This window comes from Schistocerca nitens, chromosome 1, assembly GCF_023898315.1.
Source record: "Schistocerca nitens isolate TAMUIC-IGC-003100 chromosome 1, iqSchNite1.1, whole genome shotgun sequence".
NCBI lineage: Eukaryota > Metazoa > Arthropoda > Insecta > Orthoptera > Acrididae > Schistocerca > Schistocerca nitens.
The window spans coordinates 434,098,493-434,112,753 of record NC_064614.1 but is presented as its reverse complement, the minus strand read 5'-3'; the positions used below and the strand labels follow the sequence as shown (position 1 = coordinate 434,112,753).

Sequence of the window (14,261 nt, the reverse complement as noted above, 5' to 3'; positions counted from 1 at the left end):
AGCAATGCAGGCTGCTATTCTCCCATGGAGACGATCGTAGAGATGCTGGATGTAGTCCTGTGGAACGGCTTGCCATGCCATTTCCACCTGGCGCCTCAGTTGCACCAGCGTTCGTGCTGGACGTGCAGACCGCGTGAGACGACGCTTCATCCAGTCCCAAACATGCTCAATGGGGGACAGATCCGGAGATCTTGCTGGCCAGGGTAGTTGACTTACACCTTCTAGAGCACGTTGGGTGGCACGGGATACATGCGGACGTGCATTGTCCTGTTGGAACAGCAAGTTCCCTTGCCGGTCTAGGAATGGTAGAACGATGGGTTCGATGACGGTTTGGATGTACCGTGCACTATTCAGTGTCCCCTCGACGATCACCAGTGGTGTACGGCCAGTGTAGGAGATCGCTCCCCACACCATGAGGCCGGGTGTTGGCCCTGTGTGCCTCGGTCGTATGCAGTCCTGATTGTGGCGCTCACCTGCACGGCGCCAAACACGCATACGACCATCATTGGCACCAAGGCAGAAGCGACTCTCATCGCTGAAGACGACACGTCTCCATTCGTCCCTCCATTCACGCCTGTCGCGACACCACTGGAGGCGGGCTGCACGATGTTGGGGCGTGAGCGGAAGACGGCCTAACGGTGTGCGGGACCGTAGCCCAGCTTCATGGAGACGGTTGCGAATGGTCCTCGCCGATACCCCAGGAGCAACAGTGTCCCTAATTTGCTGGGAAGTGGCGGTGCGGTCCCCTACGGCACTGCGTAGGATCCTACGGTCTTGGCGTGCATCCGTGCGTCGCTGCGGTCCGGTCCCAGGTCGACGGGCACGTGCACCTTCCGCCGACCACTGGCGACAACATCGATGTACTGTGGAGACCTCACGCCCCACGTGTTGAGCAATTCGGCGGTACGTCCACCCGGCCTCCCGCATGCCCACTATACGCCCTCGCTCAAAGTCCGTCAACTGCACATACGGTTCACGTCCACGCTGTCGCGGCATGCTACCAGTGTTAAAGACTGCGATGGAGCTCCGTATGCCACGGCAAACTGGCTGACACTGACGGCGGCGGTGCACAAATGCTGCGCAGCTAGCGCCATTCGACGGCCAACACCGCGGTTCCTGGTGTGTCCACTGTGCCGTGCGTGTGATCATTGCTTGTACAGCCCTCTCGCAGTGTCCGGAGCAAGTATGGTGGGTCTGACACACCGGTGTCAATGTGTTCTTTTTTCCATTTCCAGGAGTGTATTAGGCAACGACTGACTGAAACAGTAGAAAGAAATATAATGGAACACTAATAGGTAGCTTTGCGAGTTGAAATAGTGGAATGAACAAAAAATCAAATACTTAAATAACGAGTTGTAGTAGAAATTCTTGGATGAAACAAGGAATATTGAATTAAATTAACGAAATGAGAAAATATAAAAATATAGCAAATGTAGCAGGCAAAAGGGAATACAGGCGTCTATAAAATGAGATTTTCGGCACGTGCAAAATGGAGAAGCAAGAATCTCTGGACGAGAAATGTAAGGCTGCTGAACGGAAGCACAGACTGCGGTCCGGATGCCACTAATCTGAAGGCGCCCCACCACGCACCGTTCCTTCCGTAATTTTTTTCGCTCATTTTATCCTGTGTAATTCACGGGGAGAATTTGTGCCCAAAGAAAGTAGGTTTTGAACACGCCATGAAAGTTAGGGTTTCAATAATTTATTTCATAAAGTCTCATGGTTTCAATCACAGACAGTTTAATATTTCTCTTGAATACATTGATAGTGAATACGAAGATTTCATTTTTTGAACAAAAATAAAATGCTAAGCCGCTGTAAAATGCTCGAGAAGTTTCTTATTTTAATTCATGAAACTGAAATTCTCATGACTGAAAAGAACAGAAATATCTCTAAATTAAAAAATACGGATTGATTATGTGACTTAGCATTTTTGATTGCCATTATTCATCATCAACGGTCCATATTTCCTAACGGAAGATTCAACTAGCTTCAGGCTGGCACATTCTTTGGTGACTGAGGAGTCTAATGACAGACTCCACATGGCGCCCACATGTGGGACAAGTGTACAACACACCAAAAGAATGTTTCGTTGGAGGCACTTGACTACACGCTCGTTTCCAGCTGAGTTGTTGAGCCAGGCGCCGTCATGGAACTGGCTGCCATCCCTGATGATTTTCCTCCATCTGCTGCGGTCTTCGGCAAGCAAGTGCAGTCATATCACGCTTGATGGAATCTTTGAAGCGAAAAGCGGGTCTTCAAGGGTGTCTTTTGGCAATTGCTATCGCGCTATGCAGTGTGCGTCGGGGAAGACGAGAGTGGTCCATACGATACAAATGTCCCAGCCACCTCAGGTGATGTTATTCAGGACCATCTGTTTTGTTACATGGTCCTTCCACATTATGCCTAGAATGTTTCGTAAGCATCGCAGATAAAAGATGTTGAGTTTACATTCTTGTTTGGCATGTGACGTCCAGGTCTTGGCATCATACAGGAGGGTGCTCAGTAGGTATGCTTCATAGACGATCATTTTTGAGGTCACCGTTAAGTGTTTGTTATCCCATACATTTTTGTAGAGCTTCCGCAAAGTGTTATCCGCTTTGCCAATTCTTGGGTGTATTTCGACGTCTCGATCATTTCTGACACTAGTGAACTGAAGTAGCAGAGTTATATAATCTTATGGCAGGCATACCTATGTAGCTATGAATGCTGTATCATCAATGAATAAAAGATTACTTAAAAATAAGTACTCAGGATAGGCTTGGATCTGAGTAACGAGGCGTTGTAAGGTTTCCCATCAGCCCTGGCATGTAGATGCATGCCCTGGTTTGTTTCGCCGAAAGCAACGAGAAGACTATACCAAAGAAGGTAGAGGCCAGTACACAGCCTTGATGAATTGCTCTTTGCACATGAAAAGGATCTGATGTGCTTCCTCCAATCATCACAGAAACATCCATATCGTCGTGAAAAGCCTTAATCATCTTCAGGACCTTAGGAGGACACCATATCTTCACTAGCAAAATATTCAGCCCCTCCCTGCTGACTGTGACGACTTAAATAAGTCGATAAAAGCAATGAATAATGGGGTCTTCAGCTAGCGGCAATTTTGCTGGATCTGTCGGAGTGTGAAGATCATATCGGTTACAGATCGCTGGGCTCGCAACCTACATTGAGACTCAGAGTACACACGCTTGGCAAGTTTCTCCTGTGTGTCCAGCACCACATAGGCAAACGCTTGTGCCGGATGTTCATTGTTCCGGCAGTTTGAATTCGCGCGCCCGTCGGCGAACTTGGGTGGCGCTGGCCTGCAAATCGCCTCTATATTGTCGACGCAGCGCCCTCTATGACAAGCGTGGAGTGCTTGGAGAAAGCGAAGTTACTAATCGTAACAGCTCCTGCTTGCAAGCCGCAGATGTGGTGTGCCGTAGTACGGGGTCTTAGCACGGAGTGTTACATGTTTTTGTTCTGGGAACACAGCTATGGCCGGCAACAGTGAACTACGGATACCACCTAGTTCGTTTGTCAGTGAGAGTACTTAACGTCGTGTAGCAGTTGGGCAGTTGGTCGAATTTGTCCACGCACACCTTAAGGTGATATTGGACGATGAATACAGATGTATTTACTACGTCGTGATCCGTTACTGGAGCCTTTAGCTTCACTGTGCACTGAAAGTTTACTGCACAAGTTCTCAAACCAACCAATTTGTCCTTTACTATCGTTTACAGCCAAGGTCCTCATATGAGACTGGCGAAATACGCTCCGACTTCAAGAATAATCCAATAATTACAATATGAAAAAGCCAGGCTTTCATAGGTGTGAATACTATCAATCATAAGTGAAAAATACTGACACAATATGAAAATGAAAAAGCTGGTAGAAGCAGACCTGGGTGAGATCAGTTTGCGTTCTGGAACAATGTAAGAGCAAGCAAGGTAAACTGGGCCTACAACTTATTTTAGAAGATCAGCTGAAGAAGGACACACCTATGTTTAAATCATGTGATGATTAAGACAAAGCTTTTGACAATATTGACTGGAACAGAGAGCAATGGTTGTTTACAACTTGAACCGAAAAAAAAAGTTCAAATGCTTGTGGAATCTTATGGGACTTAACTGCTAAGGTCATCCGTCCCTAAACTTACACACTACTTAACCTAAATTATCCTAAGGAGAAACACACACACCCATACCTGAGGGAGGATTCGAACCTTCGCCGAGATCAGCCGCACAGTCCATGGCTGCAGCGCCTTAGACCGAAAAAAAAAAAAAAAAAAAAAAAAAAAAAAAAAAAAAACGCTCGGCTAATACCGCGCGGCAACTTGTACTGAAACCAGACTGCAGTGCATGAAGTAAAGGACAATAAAGAGAAGAAATCAAGAAATCGTTGAATAGGCGATGAGACAGGGTTGTAGCCTATCCCAGACGTTATTCAGTCTGTACATCGATCAAACTCTGGAGGAAACCTAGAAGAAGTTTGAAAAGGGAAGTGAGATCCGGGTGAACAAATAAAAACTTAGAGTTTTTCAAATGACATTGTAATTCTGTCAGAGACGGCAAAGGACCTTGAAGATCAGTTGAATGGAATGCATAGGGTCTTGACAAGAAGCTATAAGGTAACATCAATCACAGTAAAACAAAGGTAACGGAATGTACTCGAATTAAATCATGAGATGCTGAGGGAATTAAATTAGGGATGAGACACTAAAAGTAGTAAATGAGTTTTGCTATTTGCGCAGCAAAATAACTGACAATGACGGAAATAGAGATGTTATAAACTGTAGACTGGAAATAGGAAGACATCGTTTCCAACAAAGATAAATTTATTGACATCGAATTCAAATTTAAGTGTTGGGAAGTGTCCCCTGGTGGTACTGGAATGGAGTTCACCCTTATACGAAAGTGAAAAATAGATGATAAACAGTTCATAAAATAAGAGAATAGAAGCGTTTGAAATGTGTTGCTGTAAAGGAATGGTGAAAATGTTATAGATGAGTAGACCGAGTAACTAATGAAGAGGTGCTGAACAGAACACACGAAGAAAGAAATCTGTGGCACAGCTTGATTGAAAGAAGGGATCAGTTGACAGAGCACATCCTCAGTCATCAATGAATCGTCAGTTTGGTAATAAGACGTGCGAGGGGTAAAACTTAGAGGGAGAACAAATTTTGAGTACAGTAATCAGCTTTAAATGAATGTTGGTTGCCATAGTTACAGAGATGAAGAGGTTGGGGCAGAACAGACAAGTGGCGGACTGCATCAAACCAGTCTTAGAACTGAAAAGCATGAAAAAAAAAAAAAAAAAACAAGTTCAGATGTCTATCAACAGCACTGGAGATGGCATCCATATTACTCACATTTCATTGACCCAGGATTGTCTGCAATGATGCAAACAAAAAAGGGCATAAAATAGTGTCGGCATACCTCTAGGATGTAAGGGATCCTGGTATGAAAAGAGATGGCTCCCCAGGTCATCACTCTTGATTGTTGGGCTGTATGCTAGACTACAGTGAAGTTGGTAGCCCACAGCCGTGAGGGGCGTCTCCAGACACGTCTTTGCTGCTCATCAGAGCTCAATCCGAAGTGGGACTCATCACTGAAGACAATTCTACTGCAATCATTGAGATTCCAGGCCGAAGACATATCTCAAGATGCCCCAGACAGCTGAGGGATACCAACGTGACTGTCGCCCACCATACAGCCTGACAACCTGCAGTGATAGTCTGGGGTGCCATTTCTTTTCACAGCAGGATCCATTTTTTTGTCACCTGCAGCAACCCCAGAGAACAGCAGTACATTGACGATATTCTTTTGTTTTCATGGAAAGCCATCCTGGGCTTATATTCAGAAAGATAACAGCCTCCTGCACACAGCAAGAGTTTCAGATGCCTTTGTGCTGGCTTAACCTTACCTTAACCAGCAAGGTCACTGGATCATTCCCCAATTGAGAACGTCTGGAGCATCATAGGCAGGGCCCCCCAACCAACTTGGGATCTTGACGGTCTGACGTGCCAGTTGCACAGAATTTAGCACTATATCCCTCAGGAGGACATCCAGAAACTATATCGTCAATGAAAAGCCGAAAAACTGCTTAAATAAGGCTGAAGGTGGACCAACGCGTTATTGACTTTCTCAATTTGTGAAGCTCTTTCTTTTGAATAAATCACCCAATTTTTCTGAAATTACAATCATTTTTTTGTCTGTACATAATATCGTATCTTCCAGTTTCCGTCCCTTTCAGATAATTCCTTCTTCGTAGTGGGTCTTTTTCTTCTTTTTTTCGTAGAATGTATTTTCGTTTGCTTTAAGGAATAAGTGGCTAAAAATTGTTTTATGAAGCCCACTGGGTTGCAGTACCAGCATAATGTAGCGTGCTGGATCATTGTAGCTGTGCATCTGGAAGTGTTTTTCATTTTATCTTCCAATAAGGACTTTTCCCTGTAGCTTAGCAAAGATTTCAGTGTTGTTAAAGTGCCTATCGACTGTTAAACTCCCCAACTATCGGATGAGTGAGTACTTTCACTCACAGTGAGTCCATTATTTACTAATATACAGTTGACATCACCTCAGTCAGTCCATGTTATGGTACAGAAGCTCTCGATGGGAACAGACACTGTTATACTCGTAGCTCTTAAAAAGTGCGTGGTACTTCCGTAACTTGAATTTTTTCATACAACTGTAGTGGGAAATAAATGTTCCATTTAGGGCAGTCTCTTACAAAGAGTGACTTACTGGTTTTGATATCTCTCACATGAAAAGAATAAGTGGTCTAAATAACTTTTTGGCGCTGAATCGTATGAACAAGTTCAGGAGTGTTGACATTAATCCTAATTGATGACCATCGCTGGAGTGTGCGATCGTAGGTAATTGCTTTCTTGCGCGACTTAATAGTCATATTAAAGGCGAAGCGAGAAGTGTCCTGAATGAAGACTGAAGTAGGTAAGCTTATTTCTCCATCGTGGTATCGCGCAACTACCAACAACTGTAACTGAAACATGCGCTGCAAGTGGAGTGTCGTGTTTAACAGAATCACCAAGCATTACTTGTAATCTACACAAAGAAAAAAAGAGTTTGTTTCTTCATCGATGAGTGGTTTGGCACGTACACAATGAAAACCGTAAGTTCCATGATTTCTTAGGAGCAGTTAATTCTAAAAGTACTTTCACGTCCAGCTGCATGTGATAAGAGAAATAGAATTATAAAAAATGTCTCGAGATCTATCAGGTGTGAAAGGCAATTGCGTGGAACTTTCAGAACTCTAGTTAACATCCACATACAGTGGAATTTATTTACACTACTAAATTTATTTGACATATCCAATACTTTCACAAGAAATACTCACTTTTGATGACTCAAGTAGACATTTATATATTATTACAGAAGTAAGTGCAGAATTGATCTCTCGCGGCAACAACGGCGATATTAGCCGGAATGTTTTCTCTTGATGGTCCAACATTCCTAAATCTCTCAGGCTGGTTTGTAGTATCTGGTACTTTTGTTAAGACCCAACCGTTTCCTCTCGCGGTTCTAGGCGCGCAGTCCGGAACCGTGCGACTGCTACGGTCGCAGGTTCGAATCCTGCTTCAGGCATGGATGTGTGTGATGTCCTTAGGTTAGTTAGGTTTAAGTAGTTCTAAGTTCTAGGGGACTGATGACCACAGCAGTTGAGTCCCATAGTGCTCAGAGCCATTTGAACCAACCGTTTCTAATACAAATACAAAAGGCAAACCATTTTTCCATGGGGTTGGGGTGCAAGCTTTCATGTCAATTATCCATGTCGCAGCTGAGCACGGTGTACCTGTCTATGCAGGGGTGTGGATTTAGAATATTTTTCTTGGGGAAGGGGGGAGGGGGGGGGCGCTTAATGCTTCACGTCAACGATTCAACGACTATTCATAGCAGGGCACAGCATATCTATGATAGGGTACCTATATGTTAACGTCAAACTGGTCTTCACAAAGACTTTGTGATAAATTGAAATCAACTGATCTGTTTTATTCAAATTTTACTGGTTTAATTACAGCTAAGCAAGTTAAATAAACCTTTTATATAGGTGTGGCATAAGATACTCTCTGCAAAATACTGCACTTATAAAAATATTGAAGTTCAGTCTTCCTTAAATTTTCGACATTAGACTTCTAGCACTTCTTCTGCTGTAAATTTGATGTTCCTGTTGATGTTCATCAATCCTAAGTCGGTTTTCTGTCATGGTGCTACGAAGATAGGTTTTTATGCACCGCAGAGCAGAAAATGATCTTTCTGCTGTGTAAGTGGTGATGGGCAGAATCGATAGGAGCTGAAGGAAGTCTGCGATGTTTGGAACACAAGATGATCCTTTATGCACTTGACTTGTGGTCTCATTTTTTCCACAACTGATTCCAGATCATCAGTTTCCCTTTCAATGCTGCGAAACATGGCAAATCATTTTTGTATATTTCAGCAGTCTCCAACACTTCCCCAGTCAACCCATCAGAAATGAACGGTTACAAGACGTGCTTTTTGGAATTTATAGCCAGTTCATTATACAGCAAATCTAGGAAAGGACTCTAGATTGCCACTCTAGTTGTTCTAAGAGTTTTATCTCAGTGCCAAATTTCTCAGCAAGTTCTTCTGATACCTTAAAGAAAGGATGAAGGTGTAAAACACTGTCCTGACGAAGTTCTTTCAAGCTGTCGCACGCTGCTTCCATGAGTTACATTGGTTGGAATAGATATATTTCCTTGTCTTGCAGTTGTCGAACAAGTGGCAATATTATCCCGAGCACTTTCGCAGGTACACATAACTTACAACAAATTCTGATGATTGCACAGCATGAAGTAATGAAAATGCAGTCGTGCAATTCTGGTACTACCTCCAATGCGAATGTTACATAGTTTCCGATAGTGCAATAGTTAGCATAGGAAAAATGTCTCGAAAATGTAGGACAGCATCATGCTTCTCTACCCAACGTGTTTCACACGGTTTGTTTAGTGTGTGAATGTTTCCTTCTGGAAGACATGTCTGTATTTCTTAGCATTTCGTATGGTGCTTAGAGCACAGGCCTTGAAAGATTTAACCTGTGACTAGCACAGTGACTATAAATTTCTAATACTGTTCCTGAGATATAATTGCTTGAACTCCTTTGAATTTACCAGCCATACTCGCTCCTCCGTCGTAGGATTGTCCTCGGCAATAAGCTACATCAAAGGCATTTACTTTAATCTCCCGCAAGATGGTGTTTGAGTTTTCTCCTATCAGGTCAGTAACAGCAATGAATTTTAGAAAGTCTACTTACAGCACTACTCTCAACATCAAAAAAACGTATGTATAGCGATAACTGTTCATAGATGCTTATATTGGTTGTCACATATGCTATTATGGTGAAAAAGTTTTATTACTTTATGGAATCAATCATTCATTTTTCCAGTAATAACATCAGCACAGCAGTCTATTAAATAATTTTTTGTTGTCTTATTGATACAGTGGCATTTTTTGAGACCGACTTTATGTGTTGTATTAATGTTTCTTCTCCTGTATATTCGAAATTTCAGTAAATCACCGAAGTTCCCAATGGTTCAGTGTCCTCTCCTGACTGTCTTCTCCACGCAGTAATACCTCATCTCTATGCACCAGTAATGGTATATCTTGGGCTCCACATAACATTATTGTCTTTATAATTGGGATTAGCTTTTTCCGTCTCCATACCACATGCAGAAAGTTCTGCCAGGCAACCATATTTCTCTTTAAATTTATCTGCTTTAATTCAGCTACATTCTATTACCACTGTTTTACTTTTGTTGATATTCATCTTATAACTTCTTTTCAAGATACTATCCATTTATCCATTCCATTCGACTGTTTTTTCAAGTCCTTTTCTGTCTCAGAGAGAACTACAATGTCATTGGCAAACCTTACTTTTTATTTTTCCCCCAACTTTAATCACTCTCAGCTCAGAAATGTGATGATGAGAAACGTTTCATCCCCCCCCCCCCTACCCCTCAAATTGTTGAGGTGCAACTATGTCAGAATTTCGTAGCTGTTCTTCAAGTGTCAGTTATAATTTGGCAAGGAGAAGATCCTTGAATTGCACAGAATGACACATTGTCCTACTCCATTTGAGCACTGGTTAATGCTTCCACTGGCGAAAAATGACACACCTGCAAAATCAACCATTTTGCACTTAAATGAATTATATTTGTGGCTTCCACATGCACTGACAAGTGATCTAACTTAGGACAGGCCTTTAGTCAACATGAGACTGTTTGAGGTGCAACCGGTATAGCTGACAATTAGTTCCAAGTGTAACCTCTTCACAGAAGAAGCTTTACGCAATCCCAGAAATTCAATTTTGGTAGATTTAATTAAGATAATTTACTCTATTGATCTTTTTAGACTAGACGTTGCCTTTGGGTAGATAATAAATTTCTGCTAAAACTAAACAAAGACAGTACAGCATTAAAAGCATTCCCATTTCATGGATGGAGCTATGTCTTAGCAAAAGAATCCATATTAAGAAATGAACATTCAGGAACAGACTTAATTTGGAGAGGTGATGTGTTATAAATGGTGCCCCACTCCTGTTCCCTAACCATTGATCTTACACAGACTCATGTAAGCATTTCAAACCATTAAAAATGACTCACTGGTACTATAAATACAGATCAATGAGCACACAATGGATGACACTCCATGTGCAAAGTTCTTGGTCATCAAGAAGGATAATAAGCTGAGGTGTTACAAGCACATGAATAATTTAACCAAAAAGCTTAGTTATGTCTTGTTGATCTTCAGATGAATTTTCACTCTGTAATGATCCAACATAATGGTTGAATCTCAGTATCAAAAAAAGTTTTTATTCTACAGAAGTGTGCATGAAGAATATTGTGTAATGTTAACTGAACATTTTGTAGATGCTATCTCAGTGTCTTAGAGATTCTTGCAGTTGTACACCAGTACATTTATTACTGTTAGTAACAAGAGTGAATTTAGGATGAAAAGTGTATTTTCACTGCCACAATACTAAAAATAATGTACATATTAACTGTACATCACTAACTGTGGTTCTGACTGGAGTTTCTTATTCTGTGGCAAATGTTTATAGTCAAGCTGTATACTGAAAAACTCCAGCTATTCACAGGCAGAGAGAAACAGTACAAAAGCAATATCTTTTATATTTTTAAATTAGCTATTTTTTCATGTACATAAGGAAATCTGGAAGTACTTCTTATAATGAACAATGATAATAGATTAACACTAACCATGCTGTGCTGTTAGTATACCTTATAGAAGTAGCCTGCAATGTGTGAATGAAAGGTGGAATGAAAAATCTGTTACCACCGAAAGTACTGTCAATGCCCTCAACCTGATGGAAACACTGTGTTTCAAATTCTTTGGGATCACTCTGCAGAAAAAGTTAAACAACAACCCAAAAAAAAGAGTTCACTGGTACCTCTCATGGTGTTGCCCACAAGGTAAAAATGTTGGCATAGTCTGCATATTTTTCACTCCATGTGGTCTCACAGAGTCATCTTCTAGAGCAGTGTGCATAAATTACAGTATTTATTTTCCAGAAACAAGCAGTGAGAATATTGTGTAAAGTATAAAGCAAAACATGACAGAGATGTCGGTATGGGACTCAGCTGTTATAAATTCAGTTCAAAGTACTTTTTCATTTTAATGATTTTGTTGCTGAAAGCAAAAATCAGTTTCAGTTGAACTGTGATCTGCTCAATCATAAAACAAGACACCAAAATTAGAATTCATTGTTTCCCAGCATATTTTGAATTAGTAAAATTCTTGGGTGTCCCCTTATGTCACATTGTAAGTCCTCAACAGCTTTTCCAGAACTTGTGAAGTGACCTGGGTAGACACTTGTTAATTCTAATTTATACATAGACTCTGTCTCCCTGTTTAGAGATCAGATTCCAGCTATGTATTCTGGTGCAAAGGTATTCAACAAGCTAACCTCATTTCTCATTTTTTCTACTATTTATCTGAGAACTCATATTTAAGGACTAGAAATTCATGTAGCTCCATGGCAAGAAGTAGTGCTAACTGTAAAGCTGCAAGAGAAACAGTACCATACTGTAAGCAAGCCTCTGGTATTGCAGATGCTGGTAACTATTCTCTTTCAAAAATTATAACGTATTAAAATACATATTATCCCATGCAATACAAGGTAAACAGCAGCTCTTTGATGTAACTGAGGGTGCAGCAACTTTTTTCAAATGTTACTGTTTGAGTTTGGACCACTTTTTCTGGTTTTTAAAGATAAGTTTATTGTGCCTCTCATTTTTGCTTGCAAAAATTAAAAAAAATGTGTCAAAAGTGGTAGGTTTTGGAGTATATTTTGAGGCAGAGTACATAATTAATCAATATTGTCATTTTAAAAAATACTTTTGTCATTAATTGATTAAGGTTATTCCATTGTAGGACAACTTTAGAACATTTACAGTTTTATGTTTGGAAAATACTTTTTCACCAGTTAGTGTTGTACATACGTCACATGGAGGAATAATGTTAATGCAAATTCTATAAGAGAAAGTAAGGCCTAGAAAAGGCAGTTAAAGTTACATACTGGTACTTCCTGAATATTTTATTGAATGGAAATGTTAAACATAGGAGTTGAACATAAACAGGGGTAATACAACATGAGATCAGAAAGAATGAATTCCAAAACACTAATATCCTCTCCTCTTTGGTCTGGGCTCGTTTATTCTCATTTTTATATCTGAAAAGTCATACATCATTTCTTACTCTTCCACTTCTGCTGGCCACTGCCAAAACGTCTTAGTTTTCTCCATGTACATCACTCTAACTTTCTTCGTTGCTTCTTCTGTGACAAAACCAACCATTCTACTTGGACAGTGTTGTCTGTTATAACAGACTGCAATATAGTTATTTTCTTTCAGGTTTTATTTCCATGATTCATCAATTTTTGAGGAGAGTTGTCATTAGTGCCACAGTCATCCTACCAACCCTCCAGGTCATTACTTGTAGTATCATCAGAACTGAAGTCAGACTCCTCACCAATGGAATTGTTACACCATCATTTTTTTCTTGGCCTTCCCACATTCCTTTTCTCATTTACAGGTGAATCCAGCATTTTTGCTTCCAAGTCTGCAGGAGTGATTCCTTTTCCACACTCCACACTTACCAATTTCCATTCTCTTACAACAGGCATAACCTCTGCTCTCTTACATATTACTGTTTCAAGGAATGCTTCACTGACACATTCAACATTTGGACCTTTCAGCACCAAGCAGCCTCTTTGGAACTGCATTTGCATCAAAAAGATAGATGCCACAACCTCTAAAGCCTGAAACCATGTTTTCTTATTTGCCTTGAAGAGATTCTGTCTGTATCTTCTCAAGTGATCTTGTAAACACATCCTTAGGCAGAGTCCTGAACTTTTATCCATTTGTAGTTTTGCACCATGCAGATAGGATATTGTATGGAACAGTTACGAGAGTAAGTGAATTTAATTGAAACTGGAGTAACTTTGGCCAGGGACAAAGTTTTCCTGGATAACCTATTTTTCAACACCAAGTGTAATTTCAGAATGTTGCAAGAAAGTTTACAGAAATTAATCAAACAATGGAAAATCTAGAATGGAATGTAACAATATTATGAGAGTGAGTAGCTACTTTCCTTCTCACAATATTCACAGAACTTTAGCTTTATTAAAAGGGTAATGTTAATTTATACTAACTAGCACAAAGAAACTAGTACTTACTTGAATTTTAAGGACAGAATTAAGATCCAAAGGCATCAAAGTTGTTATACTCTTTTACCGAGATGAAAGGGGGGAATTATTTGGAGCAATGCTTCCAGCATGAAGACAGAGTTGGATACCAGTGTGACCAACTTAGACTGAGACTAAACTATCAAAGAGTATAGAACAGCTAGATTTCCAGCATCTTCAGCATAACCTTTGGAGGAAAATAGTTTATCTTTTCCCTGAATGTTGGAGAAAGTTGCCCCAAAGGGTGAAAGTTGGTCCAGTTTATGGTATGACTTTCTGTCTAATGTAGTAGGTTGCACTACATTTAACTAACATAATTACAAATCATATTAAACACTATAATCATTTACAGTGAATTTAAGTACAGTATGCACATTAAGTCTCTGTTACTGGCTTGTCCTTTTTTTTTTTTTAATGTACGTCTCAACTTATTACATATCCATGAGACAGTATACTGGCTCTATCTCTAGAACATTATGAACAAATCAATGAATAACTGTATAGTGGTGACTAGAGAAGTGTCTGTGATGTAAACATAGCTA

General features: G+C 40.6%; 1 protein-coding gene across 1 annotated transcript in view; it reads right to left on the bottom strand.

Moving 5' to 3' along the window:
* Window positions 1-14,261, bottom strand: part of LOC126252411 (sodium channel protein Nach-like) — a 197,728-nt gene that overhangs the window by 74,848 nt on the left and 108,619 nt on the right. The window contains 1 exon segment of the mRNA XM_049953336.1: window positions 13,132-13,251. Within this exon segment, the coding sequence (XP_049809293.1) occupies window positions 13,132-13,251 (120 nt within the window).